The following is a 24,666-nucleotide window of genomic DNA, read 5'->3' as shown; positions in this document are numbered from 1 at the left end:
GTGTCATGTCAGAGTGTAGGAGGTGCAAGATCAAACTGGAGTCATTTACTTTTTACCAATGAGGAGGACTTCGGTTTTGGTGTCGTTTTATCCCCGTGTTTCATGATGCTATGTTGTTTAGCACGATTTCCGACGTTCTGCTCCACATTCTGGGAGTTCCTTTGATCTTGTAAGCTCCTGAAGATGGTCCCAACACTTGGAGCAAAACGTCGGACATCATGCCAAACAACACGCGGTACAACCCGAAAACGCTTCAGAGGGCTGTGCAGCACATCCACAAAAACCTGTGTAGTAATTATTTGGTGGCATTTTGCTCCTATAATCTCTTCAGCTAATTGAGTGGACAATCTTGTGCGTGCATGTGTGTGTGAACGAGCAGTGGGATGCCTTTAGCCTTCCCGAGCTGCACAACTTCCTCAGAATCCTGGACAAGGAGGAGCGGAAACACGCCGAGGTTGTGAGCCGCAATTACGCTCGCTACCGGGACCGCCTGCGCACCACCCTGGCAGACAAGTTGCCCACCTAGGGGGGGCCGCCCCCCACCCCCGCCGCCCCCCTCCGCCGCCATCGTCGTCCCACACCGGCCTCGATCGTCCGCGCTTCACGTCAGCCGAGGAGAGCGACGTTCAGTTCAGTGGCCGTGAAGCTCCCGGCGGTCAACGATTCTGAGCCGTTCGAATGTTGTGGGTTTCGGCCACTCGACTACGACTCAGCCGGTGTTTTCAAGCGTAGTGAATCGATTGTCTCATCCCCGTTACCAATGACGGCACCAAAAAAAAATCATTGAATTTGGTTCTGCTAATTTAAGTTACTTTTTAGCTCTGGGGAATTAAAATATCGGTTTGACTTTTAGTCATGCGACGGACCTCTCGCGCTCGTTTGCAGAGTGTGTGTGTGTGGGAAAGTGCTGCCCTCTGCTGTATGGACCAGAGGCCATTTGAAGGATCTCAGAGGTGGCTCTGCAATATCTACTCCCATTCCACGGGCCGTCCCCTGACACGGCGGGTTGCACTCTGCTCTGGGAGAGTTCCGAGTGGATTTTTGGTCGATGGTGACTTGACAGCGGTCGCACAATGGGGATAACATCGGGGGGGAAATTACAAACATCGTGAGAGGAGACAAAAACAACAACAATGTAACAAAAGGAGTGGTCAACAAGGGTCAACGTGGAAGGTGGACTCTTGGTCCACCTTCCACGTTGTCTTTCTTGCGAAAGACAACTCCGCAGTGTGTGGGATATTTGGACTCGAAGCGCGGGGTTGTGTTTTGTTGAGCGATCAAACTGGCGTCGGCGTAGATTGTGATGACCAGGGCTCAACTTCTCAATGAGTGTTTTCCCAGGCCACACCGGTGGACTGGAGTAGATGGCTCGTTGTTATTCTTGTTGTCAGGCTGTACCTTCCCACTGTTGTGCAAATGCTTCCTGCTATTTTCTTCCATCCCTTCCCTTGGTTGCTCCTGTCCAGTAGTCGCCTCCCAAACTGCGTCGTCCCACTGCTTCCATCGCTTCCGCTGAATTTTGTCTGCTTCTCTTCCCGTGTCCATCTCCACTCCGTGGTTGAGTTTCTTTAGCATCTCTCATCAGTTGTTCTCATTATGTGTCCTGCCCGTTTGCAATCGATTTATGATGCTTTAATAATGGCATAGGCAAACTGTTATTTTTCTTATTTCTTAATTTCTGAATACATTTGTTTTCCTTTTTGCCATGGAAAACTTGTTTTATTTACATGACTGATAGCCATAATGAGAGGTATACTGGATGTGGTGGTGCCTGCTTGTAGAATTAGTTGTCTGGGTTGCTGACCAGACAGGATCCGGCTGAAATTGCTGAGCGAATCAAACTTGGTGTTGACATCGATTGTGATGACCGGGGCTTAATTTCTCGGAATTAATATTTTTCCAGGCCACTGGTAAACAGGAATAGATTGTGATGCTCATAGTCTCAAGTCCTTCGCCGCAGTTGCGGTCACTCACTTGCACTAACATTTGTTATATTGTGGATGGTTGGGGCAAGAACATTTGAGTTTCTAAAAACATTTTTGGTTGGGAAACATACCCGAGAGTACATCCGCCGCGGAGATGGAGTCACTAAATCGGCTTGCGTGCAGGCGCACGATATGAACATCACAAGGGCATGAGAGATGGCGAAGGCTCAGGAAGGTCTCCATCAAGCGGCGGGTAGATCATTACCGTTGGTCATCGTGAGTCAGAATTGTTACACCCTGAGTTTGTTTCGCTCTTCCCTAGTTTGATGTTATTTAAATCGAGTGGTTGGCTGAATGTTACGTTGGCACTCCCGTCGCTTGCTCGCTTGACTGTTGTGAGTTTCTCCACTGTGAAATAAGCATGTGAATATTACAACTCCTTCAGACCTCTGAATTGAGTTTTCCCTCAACATTTTGGCTGGAGGTCAGCTAAGGTGCAATGGTGACCACTTATACCCATAGCACATTGGCACATCCGAGCAAAGCCATTAGAGGACCTTAAACGTCGTTTTTTTTATTCCGCACTGGCTATTTGCCAAGCCCTGTCAGATCTAAATCATGAAACTCTGGCCTCGCATTTCTGTTGAACCTCACTCAGGGGCCATGCAGGGCCAGCCAGCGGACTAGTTAATCATTTCCCTGATGCGTTGCCAAGACCAGTACACTTGGAACATGCGGCGGGCACGGATTTTGCAGTTGGGCAAAAAAACAAAACCTGACGCCGACCTGAGCCGCGCCGGGATGGCTCGCCACGCCCCCAGCACAGCAGCTTGGTTGCGCAGTGGAAAAAAAAACCCGAGGTATTGAACTAAACGTTTTATTTTAATTTACCAGGTAAAACCCACTGAGCTATTTTAGCTCGCATTCAGAGTGGACCTCGCTGTCACGAGCGACAGCTCAACGAAGTGGCTTATCGCGTGGGAAAGTTACAGCAGCAAATTACTGTAAACGCACGTTTCTAAATGTGGAGGCGAACAAACCGGAGGACCCGGAGAGTGTTAATGACTTGGGAGTGTGAAAACCAAACTGTGCCACTGCACGTGTCCAGTGTGAATAGTGTGAACTTTGTAAATGTCTGTACTCAAGTGCCAGAGACACGGCCGTGCAGGTCTGTGCCTTATTACTGTGGTGACCTTGGTCGAGCATTAACGACTTGCGTCCCCCCCCCTTCCCCCCCCCCCCCCCATGATTTGACACGTCATAATTCAAGGTGCCAAATCCATTACCTTATTCTCCGGGGATGAGGGATGAGAAAACTTCGCCCCCCCCCACCCCCCTGCATTTTAATAGGTGTGTGTACGCGTCACCAGATTATTATAACTTTATTGACACCGGGCTTTGGTTTAACAGGCGTTAAATTTTCTTAGCGCCTTTAAACCGCAGAATATGGTTATTAATGTGCCCTTGTGATGATTCCAAATCGGGGGTGTAATGATGGCACAGTGGTTAGTGCTCTGTGTTAAGTACCCCATAACCTGAGTTTGATTTCAGGCCATGACTGACTACAGTGACTAGTCATTTAAACATATATACACGTCTCTCTCGCGTTGTGCGATGTCTTTTCTAAAAGACGCTGGCGATCATGGCGTTCCATTCAGTTCTGTTCATCATATTACTCAACACCTTTGCCTTAGCTACTCCTCCCAGTTGCATACAATTGTTCAAATGGCTTAGAGCCGACTGCGTTCACTCTCTTGCCTCGCTTGGCGTGCCTCGAATCGTCCCAGTCATAACACTGCATTCAGTCTCTTGTTCTCTCATTCCATGTCCAAGAAATCCAACTTATCTTTCTCGAAGTATTATTAGGTTTCTTTTTTTGTACCTGCTAGCCGTTTATTCATTCATATACATTACTCAGTTTGTCTGTCCATGACATTTAAAAACAAAATATTAGAAAGAACCGCATTTCTGTTCTCGTTCTGCTTTGAAGGTTCTTTGTAATTGTCCAGTTTTCGCATGCATACAGGCGAACGTAACATATGTAACAATGCAGTATTCCAGTTCTCGTCATTAGTCACTTATTTGATTTAACAAAAAAGTATATAAGTCCCCATTTTCTGAAATGTATCTTTTGCCAGTGCTATTCTTCTGGTGATCTCTGTGACGCACCTTTTCCCATCGACTCTTGTGCTACCTCCAGAGGGTAATCCATGCTCCACATGCTTCATGTTGGTGTCACTGACTCGTACTTGACATTCATGTTATGATTGTATTCCTTGATTTGGCCATACATCCTGGGGTTTTTTTGACATTTGATTATAGAACACGTCCTTTGACATTATCCAGATTCTGCTGTTTAATACAATATCATTGTATATCTCAGGTTATTTATGTTTTGACCACCAGCCTCTACTCCATGCAACTCCTGTATTTTAATCGAAATAACTTAACTCTATATATAAACAAATCAGGTGATAATATATAGCCTTGGCTAACCCCTCTCGTTACGTACAAAATGTATATACCGGTTTCTTTCATACACATTTTTTATCCTTAATCTGAACAATTCCGATCGCCACTTCCGCTCGTGAGCAACGGGGATGGTAACTTCAAATCGGAATCGCAGACAAAAGGTCACGTGACCACCCAGGATTGTGCCCTCTGTAGACCAATCGTGGTAAGTTGAACATACAGTAAAACCTTGGATTGCGAGTAACTTGGTCTGCGAGTGTTTTGCAAGACGAGCAAAAATTTTAAATAAATATTAATTTGATAAACGAGCGAGGTCTTGCAATACGAGCAGTACGTATACGCTTTGTCTGCCGAGTGTCACGTGATCACAACTGATATACGAGTGCTTTGATATACGAGTGCTTTGGATTACAAACACGTTTCCGGAACGAATTATGCTCGCAATCCAAGGTTTTACTGTAGTTTTCAAATATTTCTGTTTTCATCGGTCAAGCACAACTCCGCCACGCCTTTGCCATCACCGTGCCAACGTTGCCATAGTTCGTGCTCAACGTGCTGCCAGTTGCAATTACCTTCAACAGTTGTCCTAAACAAACAAAAAAACCCAGTTGCATTGTGGTCTTGCACACCCTTTCTTTCGTATGTCACTTGAAGAGCAACCGACACTTTATAACCGCGCGTCGACTTTGATAATCCATTCAATGGCATCAGGAGCTGCCTGATGTGTGTGTACAGCGTCCGTACCTCCTGTGCAAGCATATCATGGGCATTGCTCGTTTTGGTGACGAACAGATTTCACTTCACCACATTCACAACAGGACCACTCATTTTCAAAAGGTGAAAGAGATAACAAATTCTCCTGCGGAGGGTGCTGGTAGGAACGTTGGGTTGCTCGGTCAATGCCCAGGGTCAACGGCGGCACCACCACGTGGTGTATTCCGCAAAATATGCCCGACTGTGAGGGCGGGCACAATCTGGCGTGAGTAGGTTAAGCGTTGAGTTTTATAAGGGCACCACGGGGTGACCAGCCCCTCCCCACCCAGCCCCACCCCTCCCCACCCAGCCCCTCCCTACCCAGCCCCTCCCCTCTCCACCCAGCCCCTCCCCTCTCCACCCAGCCCCACCTCTCCCATTTTTGAATGCACGACGGACGGACACAATAATCCCCTGTGGGCTGGTGTAACCAAGAGGTTCCTACCAGTAATATCCACACCTGCCACCTTGTGTTGATCAAACACGATGTAACCGCAGCCCATCGTCGCCTTCAATGCAGTCCTGCACTGCCCTCTATAGAACCTTGCCATCTCCTCTACATCTTTTCTGTGCTTTCCACTTGAGAGTTTACATGTCCTATAAGTTACATGTCCTATAAGTTACATGTCCTATAAGTTACATGTCCTATAAGTTACATGTCCTATAAGTTACATGTCCAATAAGTTACATGTTCTATAAGTTACATCTCCTATAAGTTACATGTCCTATAAGGTACATGTCCTTTACGTTACATGTCCTATACGTTACATGTCCTATAAGTTACATGTCCTATAAGTTACATGTCCTTTACGTTACATGTCCTATAAGTCACATGTCCTGTACGTTAGATGTCCTATACGCGTATCATGAGCATTGTCGCAGCGTTGTTCATTGTCCCCCACACTGGATACTTTGAATGTTTTAAAGGGGGTGGAGGGTGCACTGAGAATGTACAATGTATATTGCACTGAATTCTGGTACCTACATGGCCATGTTGTAACTGTGTATGTGTGTGTATATGTACGTTAATGACCAAATAAATCACTCCGAATGCGCCAGATCTTGGAACCGAAGCAAGTTTGAACCTCGACAGTGCTTGGATGGGTTAACAGCCCCACCATGCACAAACCACAGGTGCTCTAGGCTGTTGTTGGAGTTACGTTGCGTGCTCTGCACGTTGTGCTCTGCTGCCGAGTTCACGCTCTCCGCCGTCACTCACCGGCGTAGTGAACTGTGGTCAAATAATCATCCAGCAGCGGATTGAGCAAAGGGGTCGTCCATAAATGACGTCACGCGATTTTGGACGATTTTTGACCCCCCCCCCCCCACACTTTTTCGTCACACGGCGTCACAAAAAGTCAGACCCCCCCCCCTCAAATATGACGTCAAAAAGCTCTGCCTCCCCCCCCTAAATAAAATAAAACATGCTTCAAATCGATTTAAACTATTGTAATTGTAGTGCGTATTTAATGTGGCGCTGCACTCTGATGTAGGAGAAAACATTTATTAAAAAGTTTTTTTTATTAAGTAGAACGTGTTGTCTATATTTATTTGAAGTTGCGCATTTTTATGTGACGTCACATTTCTCACCGCCCCCCCTCTCGTCACACATCGTCACAAATATCTGACCCCCCTACCCCCTAGGTGCGTGACGTCATTTATGGACGGCCCCAAAGGGCTTGCACATGTAAATATTTATATAAGATAATTGCGTGCGTTTTATACCGTAATGGTGTTGCCGCTTTCACGACCTGCTTGTTTGAATTTGTTGCGTTTGAGAATAAATTTGCTCACCCGCACAATTTGGACCGCAGTGTGGTTGGTGTTTTGGCATTTGTGTACGCATCGATGTTGTATGTTTTGCATTCGTGATGAACTGCAGCGCCTCCGGTGACTGCAGACTTGTGCTGTAAACTAATTCTATGCAAGGTATACACAAATCTGTCAACCCCTTATCAGTCCGCCTACCTTAACACATTCTCCTGCGGAGGGAGCTGGTAGGAACGTTGGGTTGCTCGGTCAATGGCGAGGGTCAACGGCGGCACCACGTGGTGTATTCCGCAAATATTCCCGACTGTGAGGGCGGGCACAAGCCGGCGTGATTAGGTGTAACGTTGAGTTTTATAAGGAGACCACGGGGTGACCAGCCCCTCTCCACCCAGCCCCACCCCTCCCATTTTTGGATGCACGACGGACGGACGGACACAATAATCCCCTGTGGGCTGGTGGTGTAACGACCAGGAGGTTCCTACCACTATTACAGACCAATCCCGACCTTATTGGTCACCCCGTGTCCCTTTTAAATCTCAACGTTCATCCTACAAAGCCCCCATCACAAGGGAGAAACACAAAGACACGTAAAATTGTTTTGCCCGTATTTAATTGGCTGTCCGCCGCATGGACCTGTACAAGAATACGGCTAAACCGTATTGGTTGACAGGTATGGCTATACGAATCGATAAGAGTGCAATCAATGCCCCCTGCACGTGATTCAATCCCTCAATCGCGAGTAGAGCTGGGATGTCTGATTATTTAATCAATTGTACTCACCCAAACACAGGATCATGGGTGGGGAAAACGTCGCCCCGACGGTCTCACGTGTGCAGCTGGACATTGCACTCACATGCAGTTCACACCTGTTCCGCTATGGGGCCGTCCATAAATGACGTCACGCACCTAGGGGGGGGGGGTCAGACATTTGTGACGAGGGGGGGGGGTGTTGAGAAATGTGACGTCACATCAAAATTCGCAACTTTAAATAAATATAGACGACACGTTCTACTCTATTAAATACACTTTTTAATAAATGTTTCTCCTACAACATCAGAGTGCAGCGCCACATTAAATACGCACTACAATGACAATAGTTTAAAGCGATTTGAAGCACGTTTTATATTTTTTGGGGGGGGGGGGGCAGAGCTTTGTGACGTCATATCTGAGGGGGGGGTCTGATACCCTTTGGATCCTTGCAGTCACGAAAACTTCAAATCTAGAAGGGGGGGTCTGACTTTTTGTGACGACGATGGGGGGGTCAAAATCGTCAAAAATCGCGTGACGTCATTTATGGACGTCCCCTATTGTGAGAGATTCTTCTCCCTACGGAATGCCTCTTCAAGTCTTCTTTGGTTCTTTATCAATTTATTATTTTAATAATAAATTATTTTATCAATTTATTATTTTATTCTCATTCTACGTGGTGACTTTACCGAAAGAACCAAAGAAGATGAATCCTTGCAGTCACGAAAGCTTTAAATCGCCTCTTTAAGTGTTTTCGTGCATTCGATGGTCGTCGCTCACGTGTCCCCCAGCCGGCACCGCACGGCGGCGCTGTTAAACGTCCAGAGACACAAAACATTCCCTTGGTTTTGTATTGTTTTTATACTTTGCTGGTTGGCGGTTACGTTGGCAGCGTGGAGACATTGTACTGTACTTTCTGTGCTCCCCTGCCTTCACCAACCGGCACTGACTAGCGTGGTGAAGTATGGTCAAAACGCATAGCCCCCCACCACCACGACCAGCAACAGCGCGGACAGACCCCCCTCATCCAGCAGTGGAGTGAAAAAAAAGGGCTGTGGGTGACACCGCTTTAGCCAAATGACCCGGCGCCTTAATGACCATATTGTCTGAGTTAGAAGACGCAGTTGTTTTGTCCCCCCCACCACCACCACCACCATTGTAATATAAAGCAAGAGTTGGGGGGGAGGGGGGGGTGTTGCGTCTTATAATCCGGTATCTGTGTGTGTGTCAGGCTACGTGAACCCATTGGCACAAGCTCAATGTTGCGTCTTCACTTTCCGGAACGACAATCGTGATCCGGATGATACTAGTCTGCCCGTAGCACTTGCGAGATATTTCCCACACACCCCTTCTTCCAAAGTCGTAGTTAGGGGCCGTCCATAAATGACGTCACGCACCTGGGGGGGGGGGAGGGGGGGGTCAGACATTTGTGACGATGTGTGACGAGGGGGGGGGGGGTTTGAGAAATGTGACGTCACGTCAAAATTCGCAACTTTTAATAAATATAGACAACACGTTCTACTTAATTAAATAGACTTTTTAATAAATGTTTTCTACCTACAACATCAGAGTGCAGCCCCACATTAAATACGCACTACAATGACAATAGTTTAAAGCGATTTGAAGCATGTTTTATTTGGGGGGGGGGGGGGGGCAGAGCTTTGTGACGTCATATTTGAGGGGGGGGGGGTCTGACTTTTTGTGACGCCGTGTGACGAAGGGGGGAGGGAGGTCCAAAACCGCGTGACGTCATTTATGGACGGCCCCTTAGTGCCTTTTGTGTTTAAGGTCGCGCGTGCGACTGATGAACGTATCCGGACCCGGATACACAAAGAGTTGCCAAGCACGCCACCTTGCCGCCACGTGTATTTATTTATGTGGCGAGACAGAAGCGTGGTTCGCGTACACTGCATCGCCTGGTGTACAGGAGGTCGTGGGTTCGATCCCGACCTTGACGCCTGCTGCTGTATATTTGGAGTTTGCGTGTCTCTCTCTCATCATCATCACGGTGGCTAGGAGATGTTAACTGCATCGCCTGGTATACAGGAGGTCGTGAGTTCGATCCCGACCCTCATGCCTGCTGCTGTATATTTGGAGTTTGCGTTTCTCTCATCATCATCACGGTGGCTAGGAGATGTTAACTGCATCGCCTGGTATACAGGAGGTCGTGGGTTTGATCCCGACCCTGACGCCTGCTGCTGTATATTTGGAGTTTGCGTGTCTCTCTCTCTCATCATCATCACGGTGGCTAGGAGATGTTAACTGCATCGCCCGGTGTACAGGAAGTCGTGGGTTCGATCCCGACCCTCATGCCTGCTGCTGTATACAGTATTTGGAGTTTGCGTGTCTCTCTCCCCGTGGTTGCGTGGATTTTTCTCCGGGTCCTCCGATGTTTCCCCCTCCACATTTAGTATAAAACATCACGCGTTTAGAGTTATTTGGCTGCTATACATTTCCACGTGCCAAACCACTCTGTCGGGCTATCATATGTGACCAGGTCACTTCTGAAAAAGAGCTGTATAGTATAGCTCAGTGGGCTTTACTTGGTCAAAAAAACAGTTCGTGTTTTAGTTTAACCAGAATACAGTAAAGTAGTCTCACCCGCACAGTAGGGGGCGATGATTGCTACGTAAATTATGGGTCATTTTCGCATTTGGCTCAAACAAATTTAACCCTGATGCCGGCACACAATTTGGCCTAATTACACCAGGGGGATCTCTCTCCCAACGTGCCACCTGCGAGCGAAGCAGGCACATATCACTGCGGCAGTTTTGTTTCTTGATGTGGTTGTCCCACCTGATGACGATTTGCTTGTGTTGCGATCGAAACGTCACGTGATCTATTATTATTTTTTTCTACCTGCGTGATGATGACTTTACCGAAAGAACCAAAGAGTATGGATTCCTGCTTGTCACGAAAGCTTCAAATCAAGATTAAATATCACGGCTAACATGACCGTACTTCCGCAGTGATAGGTCGGTGGCGCCCGTTGGAATTGAACCGCGAAACCTTTCCGAATCAAAAGATTTATATGTACTGGAAGAATCCGATGAGCCATAAAGCTCTTTTTCACAGATGTCCAGTAGGGGCACAGGGTAAGAACGTTACAACAAACGAACACAATATTAAAAAAAAACATGATCGTAGTGCAAAGTACATGAAAGGTAAACAAATCGCCCAAACACTACAAAAATAAAACGAAACCATCCCCGTCCCACCAGGCAAATCCCATTGAGGTATTAAAACTCATTTTCCACAAACGACCTGGCCGCAAATGATAGCTCAACAAAGTGACCCATCATGTTCTTGGGTCCCTCGGTAAAGTCACGTGGATAGGTTTTTATTTGAACCTATTTCTACGTGACTTTAGCGAAATACCCAAGAACATGAATTCCTGCTGTCACGAAAGCTTTAAGCCAAGAAATGACCCATCATTTTTAGACATTTAGAACAGAGGCTATTGCCACGTCACCGGCCGCATGCCCAATGAATTCGCGTTGAAGGAGGTGGGTTTTTTTTATTTTGCCGTCAATCAATCCTCGTCGTGAAGTGACTGCCGATGATGAACTTGGGCGTGGACGCATACGGAAGGATTTTGGCTACAGTTTGAAGCGTTACTCGACGTGCCACGTATGTTGTGTGCGAGCCACCGCCTAATAACGTTGCGCCGTAGGCCACCGAAAGTGCCGCGGCGAGCACATTCGTAAGAACTCCGGTGACACGACGCAGGACTCTCGGCTCCAAATTGAGACCTGCATGAGTTTATGTAATGACACCGAAAATAATGTTGACTTTTGAAGACTCGCAGAGAGTCTCGTCCCCCCCCCACCTCCCCTTCCTTAACTTTCATAATAAAGACGTGAACAAAATGTGCATGAGCGTCGTTGTCGAGAATCTTAATGTGTCCCTCCACATGAGAAGACATGTGGAGGGACACATCCCATCACCCGCACAGCCTTCTGGGAGTACACACACAGGCGTATAGACTCAGAGAGAGGCCAACAGAATTGCATAGGGTTCGCTCGAGAGCTATAGAATGATATTCTTGGTTCTTTCGGTAAAGTCACGTAGAAGGGAAACAATAAAATAATACAAATATAAAACAATAAAATTCTCACGACGTTTCGACTGCAACACAAGCAATCATCATCAGGTGTGGTTTTCAACACAAGCAATCATCAACAGGTGTGAAAACCACACCTGATGATGATTGTTGTGTTGCAGTCGAAACGTCGTGAGAATTTAATTGTTTTATATTTTTATTATTTTGTTTCCCTTCTACGTGACTTTACCGAAAGAACCAAGAATATGAATCCCTGCAGTCACGAAAGCTTTAAATCAAAAGCTATAGAACAGTTGAACTATACTCTACATTGTGTCAAATTGACGTGCAGGTCGGTCTGGTTCTGATCGTACTCGTCAATAACGTCGACCGTGGTTGGTTATTGAACTCGTTCAGAGTATTTAACTGCTGTATATTTCCACGTGATAATCCACTTAGTGTAGCTATCACTTTTTGGGAAGGTCGTTTCTGAAAAAAAAGCGCAATATTTAGCTCAGTGGGCCTTACCTGGTAAAATAAAATAAAATGTTTACAGTTTTAACTCTGGTTGCCGGGTTCATAGCGCAGTGCGCTAACCACTGCACCACTACTCCACCCCCAGAATCAGTGATGAGATGAGGTAAACATGAGAGATGCTGTTCAAGCGCAGTTTAACACGTCGGCTATTAAGGATGGAGATGCGATGAGACAAAAGAGAGACGCGCAGTTGACGCCGATGTAGCGAGATGTCGAACCGAGGCGCAGCTGTCGTGAGCGATTAGAACTGCGGACAAGATATCTAAACTAGAAGAGGTGATTTATTTATATTCTTAGCTCTTTCGGTAAAGTCACGTTGAAGGGAAACAATAAAATAATAAATTATATATGAAACAATAAAAATTCTCACGACGTTTCGACCATCACACAAACGGTCGTCATCACCTGATTGTGTCAAATCACCTGATCACGACCGTTTGTGTTATGGTCGAAACGTCGTGAGAATTTGTATTGTTTTATATATTTTTTATTATTTTATTGTTTCCCTTCAACGTTACTTTACCGAAAGAGCTAAGAATATGAATTACTGCAGTCACGAAAGCTTTAAATCAAAATTTAAAAGGTGATTTATTGTTGTTTTCTACCTACGTGATGACTTTACCGAAATAACCAAAGTGTAATGGATTCCCGCAGTCACGAAAGCTTCGAATCAAGACAGAAGAGGTTCAATGGGTTTTAATATTTATCGTTATATTTATTAGGATCTCATGTCCAGCTGATATTTGGCATATCCCCTTTTTATATATATATTTTTTTTAAATCTGTGATCCTTTGCGCTACTAAGTAGGGGCTCCTAAGCGCTTTGCTTTAGTTTGGCCACGGCGAGCGACGCCCCTGCCGAGGATCATTACATTCCAAAAGTGTTCTCGAGCACAAACACACAGAGACACAATCCGGCACTCGACAGACTCGTAGAACCTGACGGAGACCGCATTTCCCGACGTGACTCTTCACTCCGGGAAGGGTCACCGGAGAGTAACCGGTGGCGGGAGTGTCTTTGCCACATTTAGAAAGGACAAGTTCGTGCAATACTGTACCCCCCCCCCCCTCGAGCGAATTTAAACTCCGCCCAAACAACGCCAGTTTGGTAATACAGTGATACGATTAATAACGCGTGTTTGCGTTCATATATGGGGCTTGCTTAGAAATGCCCCGGCATCTCAAAGCGCCGAACGTCACGTGTCATCTCGAACATTCGAAAGGCGCCCCACCACCACCACCACCACCCCCCCAGTGGCAGCTTTCCCTGTGCGGCACAAGGACAGCACAGCACGTGGCCTCCAAGTTGACATTAGTCTGCCAGTAGGCAGGGGAGGTGGGCGATGGTTGCTGCTGCTGTGTGACCCCAATTGACGGATGCTGCTGCCCGTGGTCAAATGGTTTTCACCGCCGCGACTTGCAATTGAGAGACGGTCACTGCTTCGATCTCCTGACGCGGCATTTGGAGCAATGGATACGTTTGATTAATTCTAGATGTTAAGCTTTCGTGACTGCAAGGATCCATACTCTTTGGTTCTATCCGGTAAAGTCACGTTGATTGCGGCGTTCTTCGTTGCCGGCAACTGGCGGTGCCCTGGTGGCTTTTAGTGCGGCCCCTGACGCACCCCATCGTGCTGCCCATCTGAAAATGAGTGAAGAAGCACTGCCCTATTGCATCCCAAACCCCGGCCTGCCTCTGTCCCGTCCAGGTGTCTAAGTGGGCAACTCTCCAGGGAAGCCTTCGGCAGACTCTGGCGGCGTGTGGTTGAGCTCAGGTCTGGCGAACTTCCAGCCTCTTCCAAGGCGTCTGGTACAGCGTGGAAGAGTACTGTAGCCCGAAATACCACCCTGGATAGGGTACCATAGAGCGCCCTTCCACCAGCAGTGGCGTGCGCATGCCGTTGCAGGGCTGCGCATTTTGCTTTTTAACCAATACAGTATCTCATGTATCTATAAAAAAAAACTTGCCGTTGTCATTTTAATCACGTTCAGGTTTTTATATTTATGACTGAGTGGATCTGGGAGTGAGGCCCAGGACCGGTTCTGATATCGAGACGCCACCACTCCCTAACAACACGTGTTATGTGTGCACGCAAGAGCAACACACACAGACAGACACAGGCATTCGGCCAACCTTCACAACGCTGGTCATGCGGGTTGGTAAAGTCGGGGAGTTTCAGGCGTACAGTTGTGTACACTAAAACAGTGGCATTTAAAAATACATTTCATTGCTGAATCGCTCTCGGTCTAGGCGGTTCACCCATCAAAGAAATATACCCAGGCTCACACCTGCTCATCTCGCGACATCCTGGTGCATTCCGAGCAATTTGGACATATTCCAAGCAGGCTTGCGTCATGATTAATAAATGCGCACGCTCTCCTCTTAACTGCGTGACAGATACTTAATGGCCTGGACTATTTGCCAAAGGCATAACGCGCACCGCACAAACACACAGAGCGGGCAATATCATTTTTGTCTCTCCATTTCTCAGATCTGGTTAAGCGAGTCTGTCGATGTCCCTTTATTTAACCATCAACAAGGGAATGCAAATACAGTGGGGGGTCGGTCGAGCGGAGGCGCAGTGGTTAGCGAGTTGAGCCGTGAACTTGACAACCAAAACGACACAGATTCCCGCCCCCCACCCCCCACCCCGTATAGCATCGACAGACTGCTGGGGCAAGTGCTGCGAGCGATATCCACAGTTCTAATCACGGTCAACATGAAGTCTAAAGTTAAAGCTAATGTCCTGCTCAATAAGCAACGAGGCGTGTGTGTTATTTCCTGCCAACAGCCCTGAACCGGTGGTGGCAATTCCACATTCCCATGGCGCGGACGCGGGCGATAGGCGACCAGTCTCTACATAGTTAACCACTGGGTTGGCTTCCCCCGCGATTATGTAGTACTTGTTTTATCGACCACTGGAAAGCGAGGCGAGATAATAGGCTGAGTCAACCTCCCCCTGGTCCCACCAACACCTTCCCCCAACCTCCCGTCAAAACCACAATTGCATACTTGTGCCCTACCTTATTACAGACCAATTCAGACCTTGTTGGTCACCCCGTGCCCTTATAAATCTCAACGTTCATCCTACAAAGTCCCATCATCACAAGGGAGAAACACAAACAAAGACATTTTTTTGTAGCCCGCATTGAAACGGCTGTATGCCTTGTGAACCCTAAAACACTCAATTCCCCCTGTACAAGAATATGGGTTCGTCAGCTATGGCGATTTCGACACCAGATCATGCGTTGGCCAACGGATGAAAGGTAACAAGCGGTGGGGTGGCGTGGCTGGGTGGTGGGCTGACTGGACTCTGGGTTGGTTGGCGGGTAGTTTGTCGATCGCGTACGACCCCCGTGCGGAAGCCCCGACCGATGCCCTTGTGAACACGCACCCGCATGAGCCCCGACAGGCTCCGCGAGCCCTTTCCCCTCTCGGCCAGCGCCGGATTATCCTAGTAGCAAAATGCAGCTCCTACACGTGACTACTACACGTGTAGCCCCAACAGCCCTGAACCGGTGGTGGAAATTCCACATTCCCATGGCGCGGACGCGGGCAATAGCCGACCCGTCTCTACGTAGCAGAACCAATGAGTTGGCTTCCCCCGCGATTAAGTAGTACCTGTTTGTATCGACTACTACACGTGTAGCTACTACACATGTGGTAAGTACGGGCCCCTCACTTTCAAGGGCCCCGTGCTAAATGCTTTCAAGCTATGAATTCCGGTTCAGTGATTCTGCACTTGCTTTATTACTATAGTACTATAAAACAATTTTTTAATATATATTTTTTTCTATCTACGTGACTTTACTGAAAGAACCAAGAATATGAATAACCCGCAGTCACGAAAGTTAAGTTTTTAAAAAAAATGCATGTCTTTTAATATTTACGTCTTTTTTTTTCTTCTTAAAAATTTAGGGCCCCTTTATAACATCATGTTACAGGCTACAGGCCCCACCCCGCCCCGCCCCGCACTTCGCTTCATCCGGCACTGCTCCGGGTCTCACCCCTCCACCCCCACGGCCCAGACGAATTCCGCTGACTCGGCAGGCGGCAGCGGCAGCGTGGCGCGGTCCCTTTAAACCGCCCCCCCCCCTTTCGAATTTCCCAACGCGCTCTGGCGCGTCTCGCCGCGTCGCGACACCCCATTGGCCGCGAGAGGCGGCGCGCGCCCGCCCGCGGCCAATCGCGCGCGGCGAGACGGCGGTGCTCGCCTAAGCGCGCTGGGAAATGTGATGAGTGGAGGGAGGGGCAAAAACACAACTCCGATACCACCCCCAACAGCAGCCACCAACATCGCCACCACCACCCCCAGCAGCAGCCACCACCACCCCCAGCAGCAGCCACAGCCACCACCACAGCCACCACCAGCAGCAGCCACCACCACCACAGCCACCACCAACATCGCCACCACCACCACAGCCACCACCAACATCGCCACCACCACCCCCAGCCACCACCACCCCCAGCAGCAGCCACAGCCACCACCACAGCCACCACCAGCAGCAACCACAGCGACCACCACCACCCCCAGCCACCACCACCACCCCCAACCATCCCCCCCAGCAGCAGCCACAGCCACCACCACCACCCTGCTGCCCCTATAGGGGAAGGGAGGGAAATTGTGAAGAGGAAGGAGGCAGGAGGGGGAGGAGTAGGGGGAGAGTTGTGTTTGTGTGCGGCGGGGATTGAAGGGGTGGCGGAGTGCTGCTCTCCGGGCCAGTCTCCGCGCTCCACTCGGATGATGTCGAATTGCCAATGGAGGCAGCAGCAGCGGTAGCGGCGGCAGCAGCAGCAGTAGCCAGGGGTTGTGATTACAACGCGAGTCGGGGTGTGGGGGGTAGAGAAGGTGGTGGTGGTGGTGGGGGGGTGTGAGCAGCAGCTGGGGTCTAGCGGGACCCCCCCCCCGTCTCCTCCTCCTCCTCCCTCCCCAATGGGGAGAGTCGCACAGTGGTGAGCTAGGCACGTGGTGGTGGTGACACAAAGTGTTGTGTCTGTGTGTCTGTGTGTGTGTCTGTGTGCGGCTGACTGAGCTCTCTATGTGTGTCTGGCACGAGGGACACGGAAGGGAGGCGATCATCGTCTGCTGACTGCCGCTGTCGTGATGAGAGATTAGCAGTGGGCGCTTGCGTGGTTGTTCAACACGGTGAGCGGCAGTTGTCTTTGTTAGCACGCCTTTTGTAGCGTTTCTCGTGCGCGTGTGTGTGTCTCCTGTTTGTGAGTGTCTCCTGTGTGTGTGTCTCCTGTGTGTGTGTGTCTCGTGTGTGAGTGTCTCGTGTGTGAGTGTCTCCTGTGTGTGTGTGTGTCTCCTGTGTGTGACTCGTGTGTGAGTGTCTCCTGTGTGTGTCTCGTGTGTGAGTGTCTCCTGTGTGTGTGTGTCTCCTGTGTGTGTGTCTCCTGTGTGAGTGTCTCCTGTGTGAGTGTCTCCTGTGTGTCTCCTGTGTGAGTCTCGTGTGTGTGTGTGTGTCTCGTGTGTGTGTGTCTCGTGTGTGTGTGTGTCTCGTGTGTGTGTCTCGTGTGTGAGTGTCTCCTGTGTGTGTGTCTCCTGTGTGTGTGTGTCTGCTGTGTGAGTCTCGTGTGTGTGTGTGTGTCTCGTGTGTGTCTCGTGTGTGTGTCTCGTGTGTGTGTGTGTCTCGTGTGTGTGTCTCGTGTGTGAGTGTCTCCTGTGTGTGTGTCTCCTGTGTGTATCTCGTGTGTGAGTGTCTCGTGTGTGAGTGTCTCCTGTGTGTGTGTCTCCTGTGTGTGTCTCGTGTGTGTGTGTTTTGTGTGTGTGAGTCTCCTGTGTGTGTGTGTCTCCTGTGTGTGTGTCTCCTGTGTGTGTGTGACTCCTGTGTGTGTCTCGTGTGTGAGTGTCTCCTGTGTGTGTGTCTCGTGTGTGAGTGTCTCCTGTGTGTGTGTGTCTCGTGTGTGTGTGTCTCCTGTGTGTGTCTCGTGTGTGAGTGTCTCCTGTGTGTGTGTGTCTCCTGTGTGTGTCTCCTGTGTGTGTGTGACTCCTGTGTGAGTCTCCTGTCTGAGTGTCTCCTGTGTGTGTGTCTCGTGTGTGAGTGTCTCCTGTGTGTGTGTCTCGTGTGTGAGTGTCTCCTGTGTGTGTGTCTCCTGTGTGAGTCTTGTGTGTGTGAGTCTCCTGTGTGTGTCTCGTGTGTGTGTGTGTCTCCTGTGTGTGTGTCTCCTGTGTGATTCTCCTGTGTGTGTCTCGTGTGTGTGTGTCTCGTGTGTGTGTGTGTCTCCTGTGTGTGTGTCTCCTGTGTGGGTGTCTCCTGTGTGTGTGTCTCCTGTGTGAGTCTTGTGTGTGTGAGTCTTGTGTGTGTGAGTGTGTGTGTGAGTCTTGTGTGTGTGAGGCTCGTGTGTGTGATTCTTGTGAGTGTGTGAGTCTCGTGTGTGTGTGTGTGAGTCTTGTGTGTGTGTGAGTCTTGTGTGTGAGTGTGTGAGTCTCGTGTGTGTGTGAGTCTCGTGTGTGTGTGTGAGTCTTGTGAGTGTGTGAGTCTTGTGTGTGTGTGAGTCTTGTGTGTGTGAGTCTTGTGTGTGTGTGTGAGTCTTGTGTGTGTGTGTGTGAGTCTTGTGTGTGTGTGAGTCTTGTGTGTGTGTGTGAGTCTTGTGTGTGTGAGAGTCTTGTGTGTGTGTGTGTGAGTCTTGTGTGTGTGAGTCTTGTGTGTGTGTGAGTCTTGTGTGTGTGAGTCTTGTGAGTGTGAGTCTTGTGTGTGTGAGTCTTGTGTGTGTGTGAGTCTTGTGTGTGTGAGTCTTGTGTGTGTGTGAGTCTTGTGTGTGTGAGTCTTGTGTGTGTGAGTCTTGTGAGTGTGAGAGTCTTGTGAGTGTGTGAGTCTTGTGTGTGTGTGAGTCTTGTGAGTGTGAGTGTCTTGTGAGTGTGTGAGTCTTGTGTGTGTGTGTGAGTCTTGTGGGTGTGTGAGTCTTGTGTGTGTGTGTGAGTCTTGTGGGTGTCCGTGTGTATGTGAGTCTTGTGTGTGTGTGAGAGTCTTGTGTGTGAGTCTCGTGTGTGTGTGAGTCTCTCGTGTGTGTGTGTGCGAATCTCGTGTGTGTGAGTTTTGGCTGTGTGTGTGTCTCGTGTGCGAGTCTTGTGTGTCTGTGTCACTGTGCGTGGGTGTCCGTCACTTTGTCTTTGTGTGCGCTTCTCTTAGTGTGTGTGCCTGTGAGTGTGTGTGTGCCTGTGAGTGTGTGTGTATCACTTAGTGTGTGTGTGCCTGTGAGTGTGTGTGTATCACTTAGTGTGTGTGTGCATCACTTCGTGTGTGTGTGCCTGTGAGTGTGTGTGTATCACTTAGTGTGTGTGTGCCTGTGAGTGTGTATGTATCACTTAGTGTGTGTGTGCCTGTGAGTGTGTATCACTTAGTGTGTGTGTGCCTGTGAGTGTGTGTATCACTTAGTGTGTGTGTGCCTGTGAGTGTGTGTGTATCACTTTGTACGTGTGTACCTGTGAGTGTGTGTGTACCTGTGAGTGTGTGTGTGGTTGTGAGTGTGTGTGTGCCTGTGAGTGTGTGTGTGTGCCTGTGAGTGTGTGTATCACTAAGTGTATGTGTGCCTGTGAGTGTGTGTGTACCTGTGAGTGTGTGTATCACTAAGTGTATGTGTGGTTGTGAGTGTGTGTGTGCCTGTGAGTGTGTGTGTGTGTGCCTGTGAGTGTGTGTATCACTTAGTGTGTGTGCCTGTGAGTCTGTGTGTATTACTTAGTGTGTGTGTGCCTGTGCGTGTGTGTGCCTGTGAGTGTGTGTATCACTTAGTGTGTGTGTGCCTGTGAGTGTGTGTGTGTGTATTACTTAGTGTGTGTGTGCCTGTGCGTGTGTGTGCCTGTGTGTGTGTGTATCACTTCGTGTGTGTGTATGCCTGTGAGTGTGTTTGTGTGTGTGTGTGCCTGTGTGTGTGTGTGTGCCTGTGGGTGTATGTGCCTGTGAGTGTATCACTTTGTGTTTCTGTGTGTGCCTGTGTGTGTGTGTGCCTGTGAGTGTGCGTGTGTGCCTGTGTGTGTATCACTTCGTGTGTGTGCCTGTGAGTGTGTGTGTATCACTTCATGTGTGTGTGTGCCTGTGAGTGTGTGTGCCTGTGAGTGTATGTGTATCACTTAGTGTGTGTGTGCCTGTGAGTGTGTATCACTTTGTGTGTGTGCCTGTGAGTGTATGTGTATCACTTAGTGTGTGTGTGTGCCTGTGAGTGTGTGTGTGTGCCAGTGTGTGTGCCTGTGTGTGTGCCTGTGAGTGTGTGTGTATCACTTAGTGTGTATGTGCCTGTGAGTGGTTTTCTGCGTGTGTGCTCGCTAACACCACTTGCCCCTACAGTCTGTTAAGGCTACACGGGGGGTGGGTGGGGTGTCTTTGTCTTTGTGTTGATACATCAGCACCCTACTCTAGACCGGCGTTTGGCCTCGAGTCCATGAACGAGACGCACACCAGAACTTGCTCGTGTGTTGATGCCGAATGTGTGTGTCCGGGTGTGTGTCTGAGTGTGTGTGTCTGAGTGTGTGTCTGACACACACACTCAGAGCGATAGTGTAGCGGTTAGCACGCTGCGCTATGAACCTGGCGACCCGGGTTCGATTCCCGCTCACGGCCAACACCAGTGACGATTATCTGAACCGGTCCCGGGCCTCCCCTAGGTCGACTCAGCCTCAAATGAGTACCTGGTGCGGTGTGTAAACATTGCCACTAGGGAGACAAAGGCGGTCGGGCGTGGTGCTGGCCACCCACCCCCTCGTGAACCGTTCCGGCCTTCATAGGTGCTCGCTAACAGCACTTGCCCCTACAGTCTGTTAAGGCTATATGGGGGATCTTTGTTTGTGTCTGAGTGTGTGTGTGAGTGTGTGTCTGAGTGTGTGTGTCTGAGTGTGTGTGTCCGAGTGTGTGTCTGAGTGTGTGTGTCCGAGTGTGTGTCTGAGTGTGTGTGTCCGAGTGTGTGTCTGAGTGTGTGTGTCCGAGTGTGTGTCTGAGTGTGTGTGTCCGAGTGTGTGTCTGAGTGTGTGTGTCTGAGTATGTGTGTGAGTGTGTGTCTGAGTGTGTGTGTCTGAGTGTGTGTGTCCGAGTGTGTGTCTGAGTGTGTGTGTCCGAGTGTGTGTCCGAGTGTGTGTGTATGAGTGTGTGTGTCTGAGTGTGTGTGTCTGAGTGTGTGTCTGAGTGTGTGTCTGAGTGTGTGTGTCTGAGTGTGTGTGTCCGTGTGTGTGTCTGAGTGTGTGTCCGAGTGTGTGTGTCTGAGTGTGTGTGTCTGAGTGTGTGTGTCTGAGTGTGTGTGTCTGTGTGTGTGTCTGAGTGTGTGTCTGAGTGTGTGTGTCTGAGTGTGTGTGTCCGAGTGTGTGTCTGAGTGTGTGTGTCTGAGTGTGTGTGTCTGAGTGTGTGTGTCCGAGTGTGTGTCCGAGTGTGTGTCCGAGTGTGTGTCCGAGTGTGTGTGTCTGAGTGTGTGTGTCTGAGTGTGTGTGTCTGAGTGTGTGTCTGAGTGTGTGTGTCTTCGTGTGTGTCTTCGTGTGTGTGTCCGAGTGTGTGTCCGAGTGTGTGTGTCTGAGTTTGTGTGTCCGAGTGTGTGTGTCCGAGTGTGTGTCTGAGTGTGTGTCTGAGTGTGTGTGTCCGAGTGTGTGTCTGAGTGTGTGTCTGAGTGTGTGTGTCCGAGTGTGTGTCCGAGTGTGTCTGAGTGTGTGTCTGAGTGTGTGTGTCCGAGTGTGTGTCTGAGTGTATGTGTCTGAGTGTGTGTCTGAGTGTGTGTGTAGCGAGATGGACTGTTGTGTCTTTAAAGAGGTCTCGGGTTCAACGTCGGCCATAGCGAGTTGAGAGTCACTTGGGCGGAGTGGTGATTTTCTGTACTGCCCAGCAGGGGTTGGTGGTTTTAAGGTGTGTGTGTATGTATATGTGTGTGTATGTATGTGTGTGGACTCCCTTAATGGAGCATCTTCGCCGGTTAGAAACATTTAGGCTAGTCTGCCTACGATCCATCCTGGATTTAACCAGGCTGGATTGTGTGAGGAGCTCACAAATCATTGAAAGATCTGGGCAAGTTCCCAAAGTGAGCTCCTCCGGCAGGCAAGGCTGCATTGGCTGGGTGATGTAGCCCGCATGCCCAGCCACCGCATGCCTAAACAGTTTTTGTTCAGCCGGATCGAGGGGGCTAAACAGGTGTGGCACGGGCTAGAGAAGATGGAGTGATGTGGTACAGGAGGACGTGGAGCTGAGTGGACTTGCCGATGACTGGTACCAGCGGTGTCAAGATCGGCCTCTGTGGAGGAGGTTCGTGAAGGACGCTATTGGGCAGTTGGAGGCAGTCGCCCTCCAACAACAACGGAGGGCGGAGGAGTGACGCTCACAACAACGAGCGGAGCGCCGGGTGGCTAAAGCACAGCAGGTTGGCACAGTAGGGGGCACAGGTGGTGCATCAGCCAGTCATCTCAGTCAGTCGACCCGTGGCACCTGAGTCTGCCCCGTGACCTCCTGCCAGCGGGCGTTCGACACTTCACGTGGCCTCAAGGTGCACATGGCCTGGCACAAGCGTCGTGGTGACGTCACTGCCAGTTAGTGGCGAATGGCGGTTGTTGTTGTTGTGTATGTATGTGTGTATGTGTGTGTGTATTTGTAGAAGGAATATTTGGGGATTGCGATCGGATTCCGAATGCTGCTGAAGAGGAATCGACTCCACGTGCCGCTGATCCACCACCGCTGCGTCCGCTCCAACCATGATCACGCGCAAGCACTACACAGGTGATGTGTCTCTGTGTGTCTCATTGTGTTTCTGTGTGTCTCTGTGTGTCTCTCTGTGTGTGTGTCTGTGTGTCTCTCTCGTTGTGTGTCTCTGTGTGTGTCTCTGTGTCTCTCATTGTGTCTGTGTGTCTCTGTGTCTCTGTGTGTCTCTGTGTCTCTCTGTGTGTGTGGCTGTATGTCTCTCTCATTGTGTGTCTCTCTGTGTGTGTGTCTCTGTGTGTGTCTCTGTGTCTCTCATTGTGTCTCTGTGTGTGTCTCTGTGTGTGTGTGTCTGTGTGTGTCTGTGTGTGTCTCTCTCATTGTGTCTCTGTGTGTGTCTCTGTGTCTATCATTGTGTCTCTGTGTGTGTCTCAGTAATCTGATGAAAGTTGCAAGCGAGAATTTCATCATCGCTTGCGGCTGGGGTTGGCATCGTCCCCCACTCCTCCTGATGTCGAGGGTAAATGGGCAAGGTTTAGGACTGTCACTCATGCAGCTGCATTGGCTGCTTTGGGTACGCGGTCCAGACCTCCCCAGAGATCCTAGCTGACAGAGGAGGTGTTCAGGATAGGTGAGAAAAAGCGACAGGCCCACTGTCATCGGCTACAGAATCCCACGTCAGAGAATGAGGAGGCTTACCGCAGCCTTCGCTCAGAGGTTCGGAGAGCCGTGAAGCGCTGCAAGGATGGGTGGTGGTCGCGGGTTGCTGAGGAGATGGAGTCTGTCTCAGTGGCCCGCGATCACAAATCTCTATTTAACTCCATCAAAAAAATAACCTGCAGCGCCACACCTATTACCATCATTAGGGGAAAAAACGGTGATCCAATCTCCGACCCCCAGGAACAGGATTGCAGATTTGCTGAGCATTTCTGTGAGGTCCTGGGGGAGGGAAAATCCCTCAGCCAGGAAAACATTGTGGCACAAAGTGGGGATGACCCTGCTGAGGCTGCGGTGCCTCATATATTGGAAGAAGTCACCCCCTGTGAGTGGCTGGCTGAGGTGCCATCTGCTGAGGAAGTACTGAAGGCGATCCGGAGTCTGAGACCAGGAAAGGCAGCGGGCAGAGATGATCTCCCAAGCGAAATGCTGAGGGAGGGTGGCGTTTGTGCACAGACTGCCCTATATGACATCATAACAACGGTCTGGACCACTGGATGGGTTCCGCAGGATTGGAAAGATGCCCTGGTGGTCCCCCTCTTTAAGAAGGGGGACCGCACAGACTGTAACAACTGCAGGGGCATCTCACTCCTCAGTGTGCCGGGAAAGGTCCTGGTAAGGATTATTCAACATCGCCTTGCCAGGCACGCTGAGGAGAGGCTTGCGGAGCCCCAATGCGGTTTCAGGATGGGGCGGTCCTGCACAGATGCCATATTTTCTGTCCGTCTGCTACAGCAGAGGTGTAGGGAATTCCAGCAAGACCTACATCTCTGCTTTATTGACCTGGTCAAGGCCTATGATACCATCAGTAGGCCTGGGCTCTGGGTTGTTCTTCGTGCTTTTGGAGTCCCTGACCCTCTGCTCACGATCATTAAGGACCTTCATGAAGGTGAGCGGGCCCGGGTAAACCTACGTGGCCGGGGGTCAGTACTACAGTGTGTTTGTGTAACTGTATTACAGTGTGGTGTGTAACTGTACTACAGTGTGTTGTGTAACTGTACTACAGTGTGTTGCGTAACTGTACTACAGTGCCGCGTTACTGTACTACAGTGTGCTGTGTAACTGTACTACAGTGTGCTGTGTAACTGTACTGCAGTGTGC

General features: G+C 49.5%; 2 protein-coding genes and 1 long non-coding RNA gene across 7 annotated transcripts in view; all 3 read left to right on the top strand.

Annotated features, from left to right (window-relative positions):
• Nucleotides 1-6,958, top strand: part of LOC116952269 (ras association domain-containing protein 1-like) — a 31,597-nt gene extending 24,639 nt beyond the window's left edge. For both annotated transcript variants that reach the window (XM_032971465.2, XM_032971464.2), the window contains exon 5: nucleotides 380-6,958. In XM_032971465.2, the coding sequence (XP_032827356.2) occupies nucleotides 380-526 (147 nt within the window). In that variant the 3' untranslated portion in view covers nucleotides 527-6,958. The remainder of the gene's footprint in view (nucleotides 1-379) is intronic.
• Nucleotides 1-24,666, top strand: part of LOC142930995 (uncharacterized) — a 230,162-nt gene that overhangs the window by 178,969 nt on the left and 26,527 nt on the right. The gene's annotated exons all lie outside the window — the stretch shown is intronic.
• Nucleotides 16,487-24,666, top strand: part of LOC116952252 (dual specificity tyrosine-phosphorylation-regulated kinase 2-like) — a 34,707-nt gene continuing 26,527 nt past the window's right edge. Inside the window, exons 1-3 of one of the 4 annotated variants that reach the window (XM_076074183.1) lie at nucleotides 16,488-17,200; nucleotides 17,305-17,393; nucleotides 22,808-22,929. In XM_076074183.1, coding sequence (XP_075930298.1) covers nucleotides 22,905-22,929 — 25 coding nt within the window. In that variant the 5' untranslated portion in view covers nucleotides 16,488-17,200; nucleotides 17,305-17,393; nucleotides 22,808-22,904. The other 3 variants (XM_076074184.1, XM_076074182.1, XM_076074185.1) reach the window with 3 other exon arrangements.

Source organism: Petromyzon marinus, chromosome 46 (genome assembly GCF_048934315.1).
Source record: "Petromyzon marinus isolate PM22_M1 ecotype Great Lakes invasive population chromosome 46, UKy_Petmar_22M1.pri1.0, whole genome shotgun sequence".
In the NCBI taxonomy this organism is placed as follows: domain Eukaryota; kingdom Metazoa; phylum Chordata; class Hyperoartia; order Petromyzontiformes; family Petromyzontidae; genus Petromyzon; species Petromyzon marinus.
Note: the sequence above shows the minus strand (reverse complement) of the source record. Positions and strands in the feature narration are given on the sequence as shown.